General features: G+C 37.5%; 1 protein-coding gene across 1 annotated transcript in view; it reads right to left on the bottom strand.

Moving 5' to 3' along the window:
• Window positions 1-20,241, bottom strand: part of RASA1 (RAS p21 protein activator 1) — a 67,585-nt gene that overhangs the window by 6,605 nt on the left and 40,739 nt on the right. Inside the window, exons 12-22 of the mRNA XM_055790461.1 lie at window positions 18,665-18,752; window positions 15,921-15,998; window positions 14,502-14,659; window positions 14,131-14,207; window positions 9,279-9,451; window positions 8,911-9,070; window positions 8,577-8,719; window positions 7,662-7,777; window positions 6,365-6,451; window positions 3,419-3,486; window positions 497-585 (exon numbers count right to left, since the gene is read on the bottom strand). Coding sequence (XP_055646436.1) covers window positions 497-585; window positions 3,419-3,486; window positions 6,365-6,451; window positions 7,662-7,777; window positions 8,577-8,719; window positions 8,911-9,070; window positions 9,279-9,451; window positions 14,131-14,207; window positions 14,502-14,659; window positions 15,921-15,998; window positions 18,665-18,752 — 1,237 coding nt within the window. The remainder of the gene's footprint in view (window positions 1-496; window positions 586-3,418; window positions 3,487-6,364; window positions 6,452-7,661; window positions 7,778-8,576; window positions 8,720-8,910; window positions 9,071-9,278; window positions 9,452-14,130; window positions 14,208-14,501; window positions 14,660-15,920; window positions 15,999-18,664; window positions 18,753-20,241) is intronic.

The following is a 20,241-nucleotide window of genomic DNA, read 5'->3' as shown; positions in this document are numbered from 1 at the left end:
CTGCAAACAGAAAAAAGAATGCTCCACATACTTCCACTGTTGCCTTTGGAACAAAAGCCTGCTGAGTTTGTGTTCTCATAGCATCAATGTATAGTTGCATCACACTCCGTAATACCTACTGGCATGACCATTTGTTCATCAATTATTTGAACAGACCACTTGAATCTGTTCCTACTACCAGATTCAAAACGTTTATGGGATGTACCAAGTTGTTAATGTGAGTTTCTAAATCACTTCCTCTCAAACTATTATGGCTCCTCTTCACAATTTGACCAGACTTTATACTACTGCTCTAGTTCAGATCAACACCCTGTTCAGCTCTAAATAAGGAGGACATACAAAACTGCCTCCTTCCTAATAAGGACAAACAGGTGATGTGTCAGGCTTTGCATGACAAAATAGCAACAGATTTTTGCATCTATTACACAGGAAGGAACACTGAAATGTACTGGAAGCATAGTTCTAGGCTGTTCTCTGTGTGTAAAATGATATTCACCTTAGCTCCAAATTCAACCAGATTTGCTAAATTCTGCACAGACTTGGCGACCAGCGTCAGTGTTCTTGCAGCAGTGGGGGAAGGAGAATCTGTCAGGAATGCAAAGCAGAGTTACTGGCCGTTCCATGTGAAACTAACAGCAGTCACCTGAAAGTAACGCTCTTCGTTATTTTTTCATGGAATAAAGTATTTTTAATGTTATAACACAATCATATGTGGAAGGTGTCACTTGGTGAAGTGAAACATGTTGCTTTAGTACTGTCCACAAAAACATATTAACATGAATGTCTGATTTTCTATAGTAGTTGCATACAGAAAAAAATATGCAAAATAAAGTGATATTAGTAAGAATTAGGTAAAGAACCTTTTTCACAAAAATGAAACAATTTTGTTGAAAGGAGGATTACTTGTTGTTAAAATAAAAAAAATATTCACCTTATAAATAAATCACAAGTTTATCTTTTTCATTATTTGTGTACACCTCCACGTAAGTGGGCTCTGACAAGTTACACAAATTATACTTTGAGTTACTGGCATCAGAAAAACAGAGTAAACATTACACGAAATCATGGCTTGTATTTTCATGAAATTATAGTCACTTGCTGTAGTTAACATGACACTTAACACTTTACATTAACCACTTAGTTAAAACTTTTTCCAACAAGAGATACTACCCAGTAGCACCTTACAAAATTCTTTTTCCCTCCAGTTACACTAAACAGCCTGGTTGAAAGTCAGGTTTGAGGTGTTCCAAAATTGACATGGTTATTATATAATCTCTAAACGTTCTAGTTCTTTGTAAGAATGCTATATGCTCTTCATTGTCTACCTGCATCTTTTCTTATTCTTTCTTCCCCTCCCCCTCCAAAATCCACTGAAAAGTAAGTTGTAATTTTTCTTGCATAGCTAGAGCTATGCAACTTATGTCAGTCGTTCATTGTATCTAGTGTTTGCCTCAATACAAGCCTTTGAAGCAGCAAAGCTGGAAAACATTACTAGCTTTGGAATCTGGAATTTTGGGTTAGAACTGATTAAGGAAGTTAATTGTCTTAAAAAACTTCAAGTATGCTTGAAACAAAGGATTTCACTTTTGAAACAACGAGGTGTTTTTCCATCACAGTTGTTGAGGTGGTAGGATTGCTGCTGATACTGAGGCATACCTACACACACAGCCTTCAGAATACTTTTTTTCCCCTGTTATGCGAAGAAGGTACATTGGAAGCTTTGCTCCAAAAGGACTGCCTCATCCATTTATTTTTTAACAGCTCTAAAAGACCTATGTGCAGTCAGTAAGTTTACCTTACCAGCAGTCAAGAATATTAGCTGGACGTACATAAGCAGGACTTTTAACGGACATGCTTAAAAGAAAGGGGTTACTCGAATGCATAGGTAACTTTTTACACCTGCAGACACAGTGCAACCCATCAAAAGGTACCTAACTTGCAAATTACCTGAAGATAATAAAATCCTAAAGAATCACTGTGTACTAGGCCATGTTTCACAAATGCTTTCTCCAAAGCACGTATGGAAGTCATTACTGGGTGAGAGAGAGGAACTTGGATACAGCCCTTCTAATTTAGTACAGCCTAAAGAGAGACAATAGAAAACATGCTACTTTGTCTTTATTAAACACTGCCTATGAATAAAGAAAAAGCTATTCTGAATCAGATTTCTGATTTCTTCTATTTCCAAATCAGCATTTTACTTGGGGGTGTGGGGAATATCAAGAATCTGCTAGAGAGGGAAGGAGGAAGAGCAATGGCTACTGCAAACCAAGTGCCCTCTAGCTTGGGGTGATCTTTGCTGAGAAAAAAAACCCAGAAAACTAAGATGAAGTATAAAATTTGCAAATGTTTAAAACTAAGCAACTCAGATGTCCAAATATTTTAAGTTTAGTAATAGAATTTTCAGTAATTTACTTCTTTCCTTTCTTCCTCCCACAGAAGTTAACTTCAAAATGCCCACAAACAAACATTTCTAGGTGCTTAAGGCAACTGCCATGGGGTAACGCCTGCCCTCACCATTAAAGCTTCACAACAGGAAAGCCCCACACCATCAGCATGTCAGATGTGGTCCCTGGTGTGGGCCACCACCCCAGTCAACCCTACGAGCTGTTTGGGAGAACGCTGATACCAGCCAGCACTGAGCCACAGGCTGGCACAGCAGCTGTGCAATCCTGCTCTTGCAATGTTCCCTGCTGCTGTTTTAGTTAACTGCTATAGACACACTCTGCCAAAAGAACAGCAAAAAACAGGGTGGGACTTCATGAGGTGACAACATTCACTTCAGCAAGCCCATGGGAACTCTTCTATATATGGCCAATATATATATATATCAACCAAGATTGCCATCTCAGGTCTGCACAACCCACCCCTTCTAAATGCCACCCACCCTTCATCTTTAATATTCCTTATTTGAGATTGACTGTATTTAATGAGCTGAAGTCAAACCTTCTCCAATGGCTGGAAGCTAAGCAGGATGTTCAAACAAGCCACATTTTCTAGGTGCGCACATGTATTCCAAGCTCTGTAGAAGTCTTGTTCATTTAAGAGATACCATTGAATTTCAGCCCTTAACTTCGGCATTGCATTGTATTCAAAGTGACATCTGAAGACCACACGCTTGCATTTTTCACACTGCTAGAATATATTCCACATTGCTAGCCTTCAACTCAAAATTTTGTTACTAAATACCACAGTGCAAGTTTTTCTGGACTTTTACATTGGAGATAACCACAACCTAGCCTTTGAGGGTGAAAAGCACACGTTGGCTGCCTTATGGAGAAGTCAGTCAAGTGATGTGGATAACATGCCTTTGGACACAGCGTTCAAAAAAACTTCCTATTTTGCTACATTACATATTACAGTAACTTCAGGCCTACTACTGTATGAAGTATGAATTCAATCTGAAGCACATAGTCACCTGAGATGATATTAAACATCCTCGGGTTCAGGATAGCAGGACAAATCAGACGAAGAAAAACAAAGCCACTGAAATGAGAAGAAGATTGTGTTTTGTTCAATAAAATTACAGAATTGGTGTAAAACTGTGTAGTCTTTTAAGGATTCAAGTTAGTGTGGAATCTTTTTGAGACAGACATGAACCAACCAGCCTGCACTCTGTGAGTATGGTAACAACTTCAGAATATCATTCTGTGATCCTCAACTATGATAAAAGCTGAAAGAATAGGCATCTTGATTTCCCAGTTAAGGCGTACTGTTGAAACCATTTTGGAAGAACTTAATTGTAAAGTCACACCGAAGCCAATCTCAGACCACACTGGCCTCAAAAAGGAGCTGCCCCTGGTCTCTGACCTTCCAAATTTTTTTTTCCATTGCCTGCTACTGCAAGACACCCATCCTGTAGCCACCTGTTTCCCCCAAACAATATAAGGAGCAAAGGAGCGGGTGGGAAAGGCAACTTCTTTTTTGGCAGCAACACAGGCTTAGTTCAGCTTAAGCTGATCCATATCCTTATGACAGCACGCTGCAGTAGGATAGTAGTAAGGGATCTGCTACTTTCCTCCATGACATAACTGCTGACATCTAGAAAGCTGGAAAAAGCACTCTGCTTTGACTGCAGAACTAGGAACTCATTCAACAGAAACCCAGAATAGTCTTTAGTAGCATGAGAAAAATCTAACTTTCTGTTAATAGCAGAAGTAAGAAACATCCACCTCAAGTTAACCTCAATTCCAGCTAATTGCTATACAATGAGGTGACATATGGACCAACTAAAGTAATCTAAATCATCTTTATTTTTGTTCAGAGTGCTTCGATACAACCAGCAGAATGGTTTTCGTGACAGCAATACCAAAGCCTGACCACTTATCAAAAGGAAGAGGCCATTACCTCTTGTGTTGTTAATAATATATATTATTGGTTTTATATATATAAAAAATACATATATATTTACACGAGTTGATAAGTACACAGTGATGGTAATGTCTATATTACTCCAAAATGACATTCACAGTAGTGAGATTAACATACCTTTCATATGTCCGAGACACCTAATATATACTGGTTTAGATATTTATTACTTCTCCAATAACCATGAATTATTGGATGGTATGACAACACTTCTTGGACATACGTGAGGCTAAAATATTTTCTATGGTGTGAATTTAAGAGTATGAGGAAGTAGCCAATTTTGAAATCATGGCATATATACCAGCTCCTCCTGTAAAACGCCCGAAGATGAAGGACAATTAGGTATTAATCTAGCATGGCCTTTGCTGATATAGAAGATCTGGTGCTTCTTATCCTGGTCAAGCCACCTAAATTAAGAATGAGTCTGTCTCCGTGGGGGTTTTACAACCAGAGAGAAATGGCAGCACGTTCTGACTGATACAGTAGGGAAGATATCAGGCATCTAAAACCCTGCCATCTGCCTCTGAATATTTAATCACTCTTGGGCATTAAAAACTGCAAAAAAAAGATAACAAACATCACTGAAGGCTGTGAAGCTCTGTGCTTCGGAAAGAAATCACTACTAGCCACAGGTGAAGACTAACATCACAAGGCATCCAATATTCACAGCATCCAGTGGGGACTTCTGGAAAAGCCTGGATGCAAGCTGTGTCCACTAAGGAAAGCCACACAGTTCTCTCTGGAGCTGGGGAGGAACAGACAGAGATGCGGTATTCACTGCTGAGCTCTACAGCCTTCCTGTGGTGTACAGCCCCTCATAGCGAGAGGGGCTCTGCAGCAAGCACAGCCTCCATTCGCAGGCAATGCCCCTGCATGGTACCGAGGATGACATAAGGCTCTGGTGTCACAATGACAAAGACAAGCCGAAGACAAATCCTCCTCTGAAAGACTCCCTCCGTGGGAGATTAACCCCAGGAGATCATGACTACCAGGCATCATAAAAAAAGGAAACATGTGGCCACATCTTTGTCAAAGATTTTTTGTCTGGCCCACACTGGCAATGGGCAGTGTTACAGGAAGAACTTGTGCACTGTGTTGGTTTAGGAATGTTCACTGGTGTTTTTGTGGCTGGTGCAAGTTCAGAGGAGCCAGTTTCAGTAACCTCCTGCAACGTTTTTAGAAGAGCTCCAAAATGTTTTGACATGACTGGGCTGGAGCAGAGAAATGAAACAAAACAGGGACAACACAGAATTATGTGTTTTTGGAAACCAACACAGTGTTGATTCAGAATGATCAGAACCAGCAGCCCAATACCAGTCACCAGGATGCCTTCTCACCGGCAACCAAGGAGTTTCTGGTTCCATCAGTTTCTGATGCAGAGAAAACTACATATCCCAACGCAGCCAGCACCTCAGTGAAACCTAACAGTCCAATTGTCTTTATGAAGAGGCATTAGACTCCTTACCATGTTGGGTCTGCATTTTAAAGGGCATCTTAAACCATGTAAGATTTCTCCAGCAATTGACACACTCACATAAGAGTCCCTGGATAAGGCACAGTCCTCCCAGTTGGCGTATGACAGGGAACATGATCTTCAGAGGTCAGTGCTCTCTACAGGTACCACAAGGGCAACTATTGCTTTGAGAGAAGTTTTGCTTTCCCAGCATGAAAAAGGAAATTGCTATTTCAAACTAGTTTGTAAAACTTGACAAAATGCAAGTAAATTCGAAGTTAAAACTATTAAGTACAGCTATACTGACCTCTATACTACACCATCTTATTCTGGGCAAGGCTCTAAGCACATGATGAAGAATCTAGCAGGCTCATAATCCTTAACTGGGATATCATGCCTCAGCATTGTAAATACCTTAAATACTCCAGTAACCTATGTAAATTCTATACAGTTTTGTCACTGGAAGAAACATAAACACACTGAAGTGAGTCTTTAACAAGACTTGAAAAGACTATTTTCAGAGTAAAGCGACAAGTAACTTACCTAACAACTCTGGTTCTCATGGTGGTATTAGCTGGCCACTTGTTTTGAACAGACTTCTGTAGGCACCCATAAATATACCTCAATGTCCTGCAAAAATAATGGCTAATTACTCATTCTATTGAACTTACAGAATCAAAAAGTCAGAAAGTATTTAGAAGAACCCCCTACTCGATACAGAATTATTATAAATTCTACATTTATAATTTAGACATAAGCTTTAAATTAGCTTTAACTAAGAGTTAATTTATGAGTTAAGAAAGTAAATTTCTAAACTTCTATTAAAAAGTAAATTTATATGTGGCAAGGAAACATTCACTAATACACAATTCTATATGCAATGTAGTGATTATTCAGATGTGCATTAAGTGTTTTATAGCTCTTTAAGTAGTATTTCCTTTTTTTAAAAAAAGGCAATTTTGATGGTTTGATTTTATTATTTACTGTTTAGTTAAGAGGAGAAAAATAACTATTCTTTCCATATATGAGGGTTAGGTGTTTAAAAGTTAAGCAACCCACCAACAGTCCTCTCCCGTTAAAAAATGGGAGAATTATGGTGCATTTCAAAAAACGTTGAGAGCTGCATCATATATTTAAAAGGAGTGCGACTTTTAAAGCTAACCTTACCAGCACTAACACAAAAAACATTTGTGTACTCTGCCATCTCAAAATTGAGGTTATTTTATAATTAAAAAAACCAATGATACAGTGAAAAAAATCTGTTAGTACTATCCGTTTTTTATTAGATGGTTTCAAATCTGAGCTATGAAAGTAAGTTGTTATAGCAATTAAAAAAAGGGGGAAAAAATATAACTGCTACATTTTCCTAGCAGACAGAAGCAATCATAGCACAGTGTCATTCTACTCCTACCCTCCTGTATTTTTAATATGCTGTTAATAATTCCACCCCTTTCTCAGAGAAGGAGGACTGGAAAGAATTTGTAACGAACTGAAACATATAAAATTGCCTGCTAACTAATACTGCCTTCTACCCTTTTGCGGAAAGATAAGCTTGGTTATTTTTATTATTCTTCTTTCCCTGAGCTCTTGGGTCTAGTAACTTCTTCAAAGAAAGGCACGTGGGCTAGCCAGAGACTTTTGCAAAAAGCACTATTAATTCCTAAAAAGTGGGGGTTTTTTCCCATCTATATTCCTCTGTATGCATACAGCAACCGTAATACCCTAAATTATAACTGATTAGCCGAAGATGAACCAATAAGAACATCATTTTAAAGCGACAGGTAATTCATACAAATAGGAGTTTTCAAATACAAGTCTGAACAGAGAAGTGCAAACTTACGGAGGCAGTATCTCTGCAGCCATGAATATTTTCTCCACCAATTCTGAAAGTATACTGAGTAGATGCGCCAAATTAGTGTTTACATCTTCATTTTTTTCTAACTTTGAGGGATTTAACTACAACAAAAAGAGAAAAACATTAGGCTTCTCTTCCTAACTAGAACTACATATATAAATTCATAATACTACACAGCAGAGTACATTAAATATTGTGCTGCTGTACAAGTATATTCTACAACTCACAAGCCTGTTTCAATGGCAAGTGAGGAAAAGTGAAGAAGCAACTGTTTTAAGTTCTAACAGGCTTGGCTTTTAACAGCTCAGATATTTACCACTATCCCATCTGCATGACCTTTTTGTCTCTCTCAATCCAAATTTCTGAGGACTCCCTATACTTTGCGCAGTTAAAATGAAAGAAAGAAGTTAGGAGGGTAATTTTAGAAACAGTTTCAGGATCAATAGCAATCGTTTAATATCAGGAATTTTTAAATTCAAACTGAAGTTCAGACATTGACCTCTATGGTATCTTGAGTTTACTAGAATTTACTGGTAAAAAAGCTAGTAAAAAAAAAAACAGTAAAAAACCCCAGCCACTAGAGTTTACTTACTTAGGCTAGGACATGCAGTAACTCCTAAAGCACAGCCTACAATTGCTGAACAATAAATAGATAATTTAAAGAAACTTTAAATAAAAAACTTTAGAAGATCTAATATTAACATTGTTCAAAGCCAAAATAACAATAAAAAACCCTTCAATCAATTCAGTTCCTGTATTTCTTACATAAATTCATTTTAGTTCCGAGAGATTAATAAATACCTCTGAAGCAATTATTTCAGGCAAACATAAAACATACCAACCAGCAGGTAATTGTGTCAACAAACCAAAATGTTTAAAAACATAGTTCAAGGTTATCACCTCACAGGACTGCTTGCTCTCCATTATTTTTAATATAGAGTCTTTCAGTGCATGGTGAACAAAACTTGTTGCTGTGGCTTTCATATACTGCTCCATAAGTGTACTTGCTAAAGTGGTGGCACGAAACAAAGTAGTAGCTTCATCTGAAAAAAAACCAGACAGTAAATTGAAAAGCTGAGAAAAGGAGACAACAAAAAGTGAAGAAAAATGTGCTGTATTTACACTTTGATATATGTTGTACCTAAAGGAGGACAAAACCAAAGATGGTGCTGGAGCCCCTTCCCCCCCACCTGCCCAGAGCTCCAGTAAACTTTAGTGTATTTTAGCGCAGTACCTTCCATGCTTATCTCCCTGTCATTTAGTGTTCGTAACAACAAGGACTCAAGCTTCTCATGAAGAAAAATCTTCAATAAAATACCAGCCAGCAGTGTTCTATCCTGTCCACAAACATGTGATAAGGCATAGACCACATGAAGTTCTTTCTGAAGTATAAGCTGAAAGAAACAGAATTTTGAAATATTCAGAAGCTTCTCCTAACACATAAAAGCTCTGGAAAAACTGCTATCATACATCTGTAGTGATATGTGGACATAATTATAAATATTGCTTAACCATGTCAACCAGTGTTACTGAGATCTACCTCAAACAACCAACAAAACTAGTTTTAACAGATATATCAAGGCAAGTTAAACAACGTCATACCTCTTTAAACTCATTGTACTCCTCTTCTGGCATGATCTTCTCCATAGAATATCGTGCTCGAACACGCAAAGATCCTGGCTCAATACCCTTTAATGGTACATGGGAACTGAGCTGAAACCACTCATCTGTTGCATGTCCTTTTTGTAATCGGCTTAATTGGCAACGCATAAACACTTAAGGAAAAAAAAGAGCATTGTTCAAGTATGTTATCTCCAGAAAAACGGTGCTACTATTGAATAAAAAGCATTATTTTTGGCACGTCATCTCGTTTCAGCGAAAGAGTATTAATAAGAATAACCAAGGGTTTTGCTATCAATGTATTGACAGATGATCTGTTCAATGGTTTAACAAACTCCGTAAACTGAAGAAATATAAAGCATTCTGTAAAGAACGCATATATACACATGCAAAAATGCCACATGGATATTGACACAGTTTTCTTTGTAACACCCAAGCAGTGAGTAAAAAAGTGCTCCTCTGCAAATCCATGTAGCAGTCAGAGACTAGAAACAGATTAAGTGTTCAGAATTCACTGTCTTCTTTCCAGCCTTGGGCTGATAGCACCATCAGGCCTGCTCCTTGCCCACTTTGTTACTTCTTAATATTTATTATTACAGTGTTGCTATACTGCCAGATGTATTTATTTTATGCTGACTTCCAGGTTAAGGCTGTAACAGTTTATACACATTATGTAAAAATGTATTTCCAAGCAACTTGCTGCCTAGATAATGATGAAAGTCAACTCAAGGATGGCCAGATCATTAATTCACCTTTCAGTGGTGTGGGCACCTTGAAATTGTCAAGCAGCAACCCGGGCTGCAGCTGAAGCCTGGCCCAGCAGCTGTGCAGCAAGCTGCAGCAGTGGGAGCACAGGCCCATCTGCAGCAGGTGGACACACTCCTGAACAGAGTTATTTCACACAGAAAGGGCCCAGGCACTTGCAGACACAACACTGTGGCTGTGAAGCATCCACCGTGCTCCAAGAGGGGTCCATGGTTGCAGTTTCACATTTACTCTGCCAGTCGGGATCTTTCAAACACACACACTCCTTCCATGCCTCTCAGTGACATCTGCTTTTAAGTTCCTCATATTAAAAAACACCCCTAACACAGCAAAAGCAAGGGGTTTGGGTTTGGTTTTTTGGTGTTTTTGGTAGTTTTCTCCACATTTCTGCAAATATGCACATACAGCATACTGCTTTGCATAAACTGTCAACAGTTCCAGTAGACTTCCCATTGCCCCAGTGTTGCGACACAGAGCAGAATATCATTTGATACTGGAATAGAAAAGCATCACATTTATAATGCTCACTTCAGGACATTTCTGTTGCCTATTTCATATTCTTTGGGGTTGATAAACTGCTATAAGCTAACACATTCAAATTAGTCATGTAGTGTGAATAACAACTCATTACCACCTGCTACTTGTCATCAGTGTGGATGGGAATATGTCTTCAGACCAGGTAATCAATTGACCTTCCCAGGATATTTCTCCCCAGCATTAAAGCTCCTGTACCCACAACTAAGCAATGTGTTTTGCTTATTTTGCTTGCACATGTAAGGCACCTTTATCTTAGAGAGAGAACTGATGAATGAAATTTAGAATCAAGAATAAACTGATGATTTAATTTTTCCTTGTACAGTCCAGTACAAGGACTGCAGAACAGTTGCTACCATAATTTATATTCAATAACTTCAAAGGAACAATATTTTTTTCCATTTAGCAGGTTACACTGAATTAGTAGCTACCTTCAGTAAGAGACCACTATAGTTGAAAAATACAGGATATTTACATTTTGCAATCTAGCACATTTTGAAAGAAAAATAAACATACAGAAACTAATCAAAACAATAGTTGCTTCTCTCTAGACACAGGTAAGAATTCTCTTGTCAATGACCTTGATCCAAAAAGAATCACAGTATTTTACATGATGAACATTAGCATACAAAATGTCAGACAGAGGTTTCTTAATGGTTTATTTGCTAAGGAAACTTTGTGCATAATCAAGATTATATTTTGACTGTTAGTAATTATAATATGGGAATCAAAGTGAAAAATGGTTCAAACTTAGCTTTGCTCCAGTTCTCAGACCGGAGATGAACCTGAATTTACTATGAAGCCTTTGTGTAACCCCGCCAGAACAAAACAGAGCCATCAAAAAACCCCTAATCAAATTGTTTAAGAATACAAAATATTTTAAATCTTGAGAAGGAAATTGTTAAATACATGGACATACGAAATCCTGCCTTTTGCAGCCCCAAGTCACTGCCATGTTAGTACAACCCATCCTCCTATAATAACAGCTATCAGTTCCAAAACCCAAGCCTTGGCACTACTGCAAATAACTGTGCCTGAAAGGAACGACATCGGCTATTACTTTGCCATGTGCACCTGCCTGTATGAGGTGGCCGCCTCCATTATAAAAATGCTTCTTTTTTTAATATGAACTAATTTGAAATTGACCGACTATCATGGTGCAAAACCAAACCACAACTTCCACTCCAGTTCAACATTGTGTGGGGTATTGTCCCACAAGACTGACTAATTCAACTGTCTAAACATACCTAAGCACCCCAGTCTGCAGTAGCAGCAGGTGAAGTCTACTAATACATTCCAGGGCTTTATTTTTATCAAGCCATTTTATATGTATTTATTTGAATAAAACCTTATGCAATTCATAGTTGGAGAACCAAAAATCTAAACAGAATTGACAGTAAACTGTTTAGCGTAATTTCCACTATTGGAAATAGTTCGTAAAAACAACAATACTAAAATGATTATGGAATACTCATAATAGGCAAAGTTCAAAGACAAGGACTTGAAATGTCAGTGTATATTTTAAAATACTGGAAAAACACCCTTCATGCTGATATTGTTTTGGTATTTAACCAGTGCTATGATGAAAGAGATAAAGCAGTGAGACCAATAACAGAGTTTTGGGCTTCAATCTGCACTACATAGCAGGAAAAGCAAGCAGAAAAGCTGACTTAACCCAACAGGGAAGATGAGTAATTCCAGCTTCACCTGACTCCCACTCCACAGCAGTCCACATTTAACAGCTGTGGCTGAAAAGGAGGATGTCCAGGAAAGGAACCAATCCTCTTCTGAAGAATTCAAAAGGTATTGAGGTGATGCAGCACATAGGTATCCCTGCACTTCATACATTTCATAGGGCTGGGGCTGTGAGACATGTGTTCATTTGCCTTGACTTAGTCTAACCCTTATCGCAAAATGAAAGGACTGTTGGCTTATGCTGTAAGAGTGTACCTAACTGCAATCAAGAAACTCAGCCAGTCCTGCTCCTGACCTAGAAAAGGAAACCTTATGTCACCTCCTATCAGCTGGATGCATCTAGAGACAACACAACCTCCTTAAGCTGGACAGAGCGGAAGGAACTACAAAAACACTTTAAAAGAAGTTACTGAAGTACCTCATTCAAGAATTACCCTTTTAAAGATTCTTTTACTAACTAGAGCTTTGGTGTAGGATAGATAATGAGCTTTCCACATCAAGTGAATAAAAAGTGCAAGAACATGGTCACAACTGCAGTTAGAGCCTTCTTGTCTGTCAGAGGGAATGTATTGGGTTTTGCTCCTGCTACATAGGAAGTTTTCTAGTCAGAGGAAGGAGGAACAGGCTTGAAACTGAATTAGGTCCTGCAAGCGCATTCAAAATCAGTAGTAATTCCTCTACTTTGGTCAAAGTTTCCCTACCGATCAAAAAATACGGAAAATCAAGAAATTAGCACTGAGGTATAACGTAACAGGCCAGTAACACAATCTATGCAAACTGAGAACAACTGCAATAGATTATAACTACTCTGACAGGCTTTGGAACAGTCAGCTCTAAACACAATGGAAAAGAAAAAAAAAACTTTGAATAAATTTGAAGGGGGCAGGGACGGTATCCTGCCCTGCAGGCAGCAAAGAGGCGGCAGAGGGCTGAAGTTGCTCCAGAACAAGTAACAGTGGGAAACAAGATGCCTTAAATATAAGGAAAAAAAACCTAAAAACACACTGTGTGGGAAGAGAACTAAATTAACAAATAGTAATAAAAAAATAATTTCAAGTTTTTTAAGTTTTTCTAAAAGCTATATTCTTCAAACCCTTTCTTTTCTAGAAAGCTGATAGATTTTACCAGCTTCTTGTTCATTTGCTGGAACAGAAACAAAACCACAGTTGAAGAAGCAGCTGTCTGGGTAACACGAGGAAAACAAATTCTTAAGAACTTCTGTAAAAGGCAGAAGAAACTATGGATCCTTTCCCATTCAAGGTGATACTGAGGTAACTTCAAGTTAAAGCCCAAGAGTGGTACAAGGAAAACAGAAAGATGAGATAAACCAGAAAGAAAACAAGGCAAATTTTGTCCAAAGACCTCCCAAGATTTATTTTTTAATTATTTCCTTTAAATAATTAAAGTACTACACCTTTCATCTTTCTCACTCAAAGCAACAAAAAACCTGAACAGCAATTCCATGCAATCAGACTTAAAACTCTGTGAAACTTAGTATTTTATAGAGCAGACTAATAATGACAGCTTCTCTTTCCTCCTGTTTTTTGGTAAGCACAGTCATAGTAGAATACAATGGCTATTCTAGAGCAGAGCTAAAAAAGCCATCAGATACAAAAGACTGGATTACTGTGCAATTTATCAGTAATAAATATGCAGGTTCTCATTGTAAAAACATTAATGGAAAACCAGTACCAGACACCCAAAACACACAAACACAGCATTACGGTGAGCACAAACCCAGACTTAATTCTCTTGTGATAAGGTTTGACAAGAGTAATGAAAACCACACAAAGTATCCACTGCTGCAACATACAAGTACCTTTTACAGAAAAATACTTACATATATCTGGATCTTTACTTTTCTTTGTTTTGTTACTAAGACTTATCTCAAATCTATTAATATCAGATGAAAGATCACTAGGAGAAAAGACAGAAAGCCTCAGTTAATACTATATTTGTCTGGCATTTAAGCTTATTCTAAAATCATATCAATCCCGAGTTCCCATCATCAGCCAAAGGCACATTAACAAAGATATTTAGGTGTCTACAAAATATTCTGCCCATGCACAATTTGGCTGAAAAGTTGCTGCTGTATAAACACACATACTGTATTTTTAAAAAGCATATGCAAAATAGTACACAGTGTTAAGAATCTTGAATGCAATGCAACTTAGCAGTGAAATGCAGTAACTCAAGAAGACTAAGACTTACTCAAAGACAAACTCTTCTGACCACACAGGGTTCTGCCCTTCCCTGATGTGTGTTTTTGCTACCTGGACACTGTTCAGGTAGATGTTACAATACGGATTAGTAAAATGTTTTACTGGGAGTGTATGAGCTTCTTCTACATGCAAAATAAGACTGCTGACCTAAAAAAAAAAAACAAACACAAAATTTACTTTTTGTTGCTAAAATAGAAATACAAAACACACAAATGAATTAATTTTTATTCTCAGTGCAGAGGCTTAATGTTAATATATGAACACTGAGTAAAACTAAAATTTCCTAGTAAGGAGAGCAAGGAACAGAAGTAATGCAACAACATTTTAAGAGGCACTAGTGACAGAGTAACTCAATTACTGAAAGCAAATGCCCCATGTTTTTAAGGCATCTTGTCAGCTTTTAAAATTATCTTTGAGGCATTAGAATTTGCAAATACTAACTTTTCTACACACAGAAAATTTTATTGATATCTAAGACTGGCACCTCAAATAAAAGGTTTTTAACAATTCCAAATACAATGGCGTATTTGGTACCTTACTAACAGATTAAGTAAAATTCCCTTGTGCAACACATTACAGTCTATTTTTTTATGCAGATGAGCATTTTCTTTGCATTTTGAAGTAAAAAATTATTTCAGATCATCACTTTTTCCTTTGCTTTTGCAGCTTGAAGCTCCCAATTCCACCTGCCACTTTATTTGTGAATGCACCTAATTTAGTTCATTTATTTAGAAGTATCGAAACATCTTTAATGTTTGCTATGGAACAATTGTGTCCTGAAAAACATCCCAATTAATTCCCTTTTCACCTGTCTGTTAAAACACCATGTTCTTAACATTCAAAAAGAACAGGAATTCTTGAAGTATTTCCCTTATTCTCCAATCATTACAGACTTAGTCATTTATGACTACCTATCCTCTACCTATGAGGAAATTCTGGCAAACACAGCACTTTCAACGGGCCAAGCAAAATTAAGCCACAAGCATGGTTCAGCATGTATTTGTTACTGAAAATGAGTATTAGTTGAATGAGTATTTTGTTTACACGTCATTTAAGTTTGTCAAATTTTTAAAGCTTCCGGTATGGCCTAAGTTTTAAAAAGCTAAGACAATCCAAATGCTGACTTCTTTACAACTTCACTCAAATGCAGTCAGAAAATAATACCTCGCAAAGCGCAAGCAGATTGCCTAAAGCCATTCTGGGTTTTATATATGTAGATGATACAACAAAGTGTGAGTCATTCTGGTTGGTTTTGCAAGGATACTGCATAACTCCAAAACGGAGAGTAAGTATATGCAGGATTTACTGCTGTTGAAAGGAGAATTCTAAGATTTATCAGTATCGTTTTGCAAAGAGTAGGCAAAAAACTCCTCCATGTGCACCACCAACCCCATAATATCAGCTTCACCTGACGTAGACGTTTATTTGATGTTCCTGGACTGGTTTTTCTTAAACTGCAAAACATCTGCAGAGCTTTCATCCAGTCCTAAGAGAGAAGGACACACAACAGTGTAACAATACAAAGTCAGATACAGCATCTTTCAGTGGAAGAGACATATCTAAAAAAGAGTATCTGAAGTTTTCACTCTACCTTGGCAAAACTTAAGTTTTCTGTAATTCCAAAGTATGCAAGTTTCAATATTAAAGCAAAGTTCTTACTTTACTGTGCAAAAACCTAATAAAGGATTTACAAATCTGGATCATTTTCTCCTTTAGAAACAACAAGCATTACTAATGGATATGCAGTGTGACCTTTACCAATTTTCCAGTCTAGTAATATTACATGAAATTACAAATGGTATATAAAATGAAGCAAAACTTGTTTGCTTCTGACAAAATTGCAGTTTACAAGCCAAACTGTTGTGGTGATTCTCTCCAGTACTTCTGCACCACAGTCACAATATTATGCACACCTCAAACAAAAACTAAAACATAAACAGAGAAATACAGCATATATCCAACACTCCCCACTTCGTCTGATCACAAATGCATACAGCAGAGTGGATGGATAGATTCCATTATTATCAAGGAAACAAACAGGTTGTCTAACATCAAAGTGACTGTAGAACCTTGTGTGTATTTTTTTAAAAAACAAATATGCTGCTAAGAGGCCAACTCTCCAGGCCACTTCTGAAAAAGTCACTGAAGCATGAGACAGTTGCTAACAGAGGAACTTTGCAAAGGGCCTTTGCAAGGCGTAAGACATGTTATAGCCGCATGCTCTAGTTTTTGTCTCCCAACCACTGAATTTTGTGTAGCTCTTGCAAAGCGCAAAATTCAGGTTTTGACCAACAGTCTTCTTATATCTGTATCTCAAAGATCTGTCATTATTCTCAAAATAAAGTTTAACAATGTCATTAGAAAAACCACAACACTCTTTCCATCTTACCCTTCACAGTATCCTCCACATTTAAAAAATACAGGAACAGGTACTGCAGCTATTTTCAGCTAGACTACTTTGCAGCTCGGGTTTCAGCTTTCAAAACCTTCCACAGAAGGAAAAGCTTTCAACTATGCATCACTAAGTTTCAACAGCTTGTTTCCTTATTCTCAGGAGTAGCTATCAAAGAAACAAATGCCTCCTAAACACTCTAACAAAAATATTTCCTGGATGCTAAATACGCCTCTATACTCATAGCAGGAAAACCTTTCCCCTTAAATGCCAGAGCTTACAGCAGCAAGAATGAGCAATGTGTCACAGTAAGCACAGTGACACAAGCACGTAAGGCTACATTTTATATTTGCTTTTGTTTGGTAGAAACCATAAAGACAACAGCAGGATGGCGCTGCTTTGGTATTTATGTACCACGTTATAAGAGGGTATTCATATAAAAAGAAAATTATTATTTTATGAAATGTTACAGAGTAAAGAAAGCGGAACTTTCTCAAAAGAGAAATATCTATAAACTTTCCTGGGCCAAAACCATACTCAACCCCCCCCCCCCCCCAAAAACCCCAAAACCAACAAAACCAATCACCCTGTATTCTGTATAAACACAGTGAACGCCTGTTAAGCAGATCAAAACCAAAAGCAGATTATACCAAATGTTCAGGGAACAAGCCAGGATATTGTCTTCTACACACTCTTAATTCTTTTAATTTGTAGAACACAAAAGACATTGCAGATGTGACAAAAATTAATGTACAGGAAGTAGTAAATGTGGAAATTAACATATAATTCTCAATTACTATTCAGCACACTGCTTCTCAAAGGCGGTACATTAAAAGTTGTGTGACAAATGCTACTACATCACTCTGATATCATCTCAGCAACTCTAATAAATCTGTATTAATTTAACAGGAAAATCTGTGGTTTCCTTTACATACAGCACAAACAGAATACCAAATTTATACAGCCTTCATGCTCTGGTGAATAGCAGTCTGTTATGAGTGCTCTAAACAGCTTTAATTCCATTCAAATGAAATCAAATGCAAAACTTCTGATACAACTGGTATATCTCAGAGCTGTGGACTTCCAGAGCTGTAAACTTAATAAATAAGGACATTTTTTATATGATATGCTCTCCTGCCAGTGAATGAATTTCAGAGTTTAGGCTCCTCTCCTACCATTCTCAATCAGCAAACATAACCACTAGAGATCTAGTAACTAAAGGGTACCAACTAAAAAGAGAAAACCTTACTTTTCATGTACGATCAGAGCGCAAGACTATGAACAACCACAAATTTATGGACAGTACAAATAACTGCAAAAGGCAGTTCAATACATTTTGGTCACTGGGCACACACACGTGCATCAGCATCTTCGTTCATACCAGGAATATGCCTTTAAAGGAAAACTCCCACTTACCATGCTCTGGTTTATAACATGGAAAAGTCCTGGCGAGTAAATTATTCTTCTGAATTGAACTAGGTCAAAAAAAAAAAAAGTTCTCCAGAAACATATAATGGAAAATAATAGACGTTCAGTCCATGGGACCTGCCTGGAACTCGTCCAAAGAACATCCAAGTGCAGTTAACACAGGATCTGCGTTCCCCTTAGAGATCTGCTACTACTTCATTATAACACCTACTAATGTAGAGATAGCCACTATTTGTGACACACTTGCTTCCCGTTTCAGAAGGGTAGTATCATTAAACATCACAAGACAAGAAACTACTTCTTACATTATATTTACCAACAAAAGCTCTCACCTGTGCTTGTTCTGGAGTTTCGCCTGCAAAGTAAAAGATGTAATGCTCTTCACTAAAGTGCTGAACTACTATCTGAAAACAGTTTGGCCTTAAAAATAAACAAAACAGAAAACGTCAGTTTAATTAATCTTTGTAATATTAACGGACACCTTCACTCATTGATCTGTGCCAAAACAAAGTTTACACTGGACTTGCATTTCTGCTGTTTGTCTTTCACGAGCATTAAACATTGCATCAATTTTTGTTTGTATACATGTAGCATCGTCAGACACGGAAAGAGGAAGAACTCCAACTAGATTTCTCAGGTCCTTCAAAACTGCATTTTGGGTTGAATGTATTACATCATTTGAAGAAAACCACACTTCGCTCCAGCTAGTTCATTTCAGAATAATGATAAACTTTTAGAATGGTCTGTACCTGAACAGGCATGTATGCTGACTTACAGTCATGGCAAAAGAGCTATCTGGTAACGGCAGACTTGTCAATGAGGACCAGTCCTAGAGACTTTAGAAGCAGCAGAGGTTCAGCATTAGTTCCCAAGCAATTAATCATACATTAAGGATTTGTTCTTTCAGGAAACGATATTAACATAAGGAATCCCCTATCTGAACATTTCCCATGGCTCTTGCGACTAATAAAATGTGTACTGGATCACATAGTAATCACTGAATGTATGTGACACAAACTTCTAGAGCCTTAAATACAATTATTGTGTCTTTGCCATTTTGTGTACCTTCACTCATTTGCCAAGAAGTCAACAAAAAAAATAATATTTTGCTTTGTTAAATTACAAGCTATTTAAAGTGCACACTTTACTCATGACTTTCCAACACTGTGCTCAAGGAAGTTTCGCTGTCCCAAAACCAGCACCATGTGAAAGATCGTACTTCATTTGCAAAGGAGTTTCAGTCTTCAGTTCCCCCATCTATTTCACTGCCTGGAGAAATGCTGACACGGCACTCTGTGGCCGTGCTGCAGAAGGGTGGGGGAAAGCAGGAAGTAGCCAGGTCTGGGGCTAATTAAATCATTGCCACCAAAGAACCATGCAAAGCTACAGACTTCACTGTACTTCTGAGAAAGGCAGTTTTTACCAGCTAATTAAAATGCAGGAGGAACTGTCTCAGCTACAGTTCTTCAGTAACAGCTTCCGAAGCTGTGCAACCACGCAAGTCCTCCTACCCACCTTTAGTACCCACTTACTGTCCAACTACACTAACTCACAGCACAGTGCATTTAAAAGCTGTTTCTAGTTGCTGTTAATCAAAATGTTCCTTGTTTACAATATACGCTAAAGCTTCCTGCATAATTGCCAGCTTACATAAGGAATATTCCAGTAATTTTTTTCATTGCTGTTCCAGTACTCTATCTATGCTCCTCATTCTATTAGTGTAACTGATTATTTCAAAATTATTAAAAGAATCCCACAGATCAAACAAAAGCATCCATCTTTGCAGCTTAAGAAATGCCAGTAATGTTAAGCATTTGTCTTGAATTTTTTTCATAAAAAGTGGACTATCTGTAATTTTTTAATAAATATTAAGATCCATGAGATAACTGGAACTTCAATTCACTAACAC

Source organism: Falco peregrinus, chromosome Z (genome assembly GCF_023634155.1).
Source record: "Falco peregrinus isolate bFalPer1 chromosome Z, bFalPer1.pri, whole genome shotgun sequence".
NCBI classification, from domain to species: Eukaryota; Metazoa; Chordata; class Aves; order Falconiformes; family Falconidae; genus Falco; species Falco peregrinus.
The sequence above is the reverse complement of the archived record's forward strand: the minus strand, read 5'-3'. Positions and strand labels throughout refer to the sequence as shown.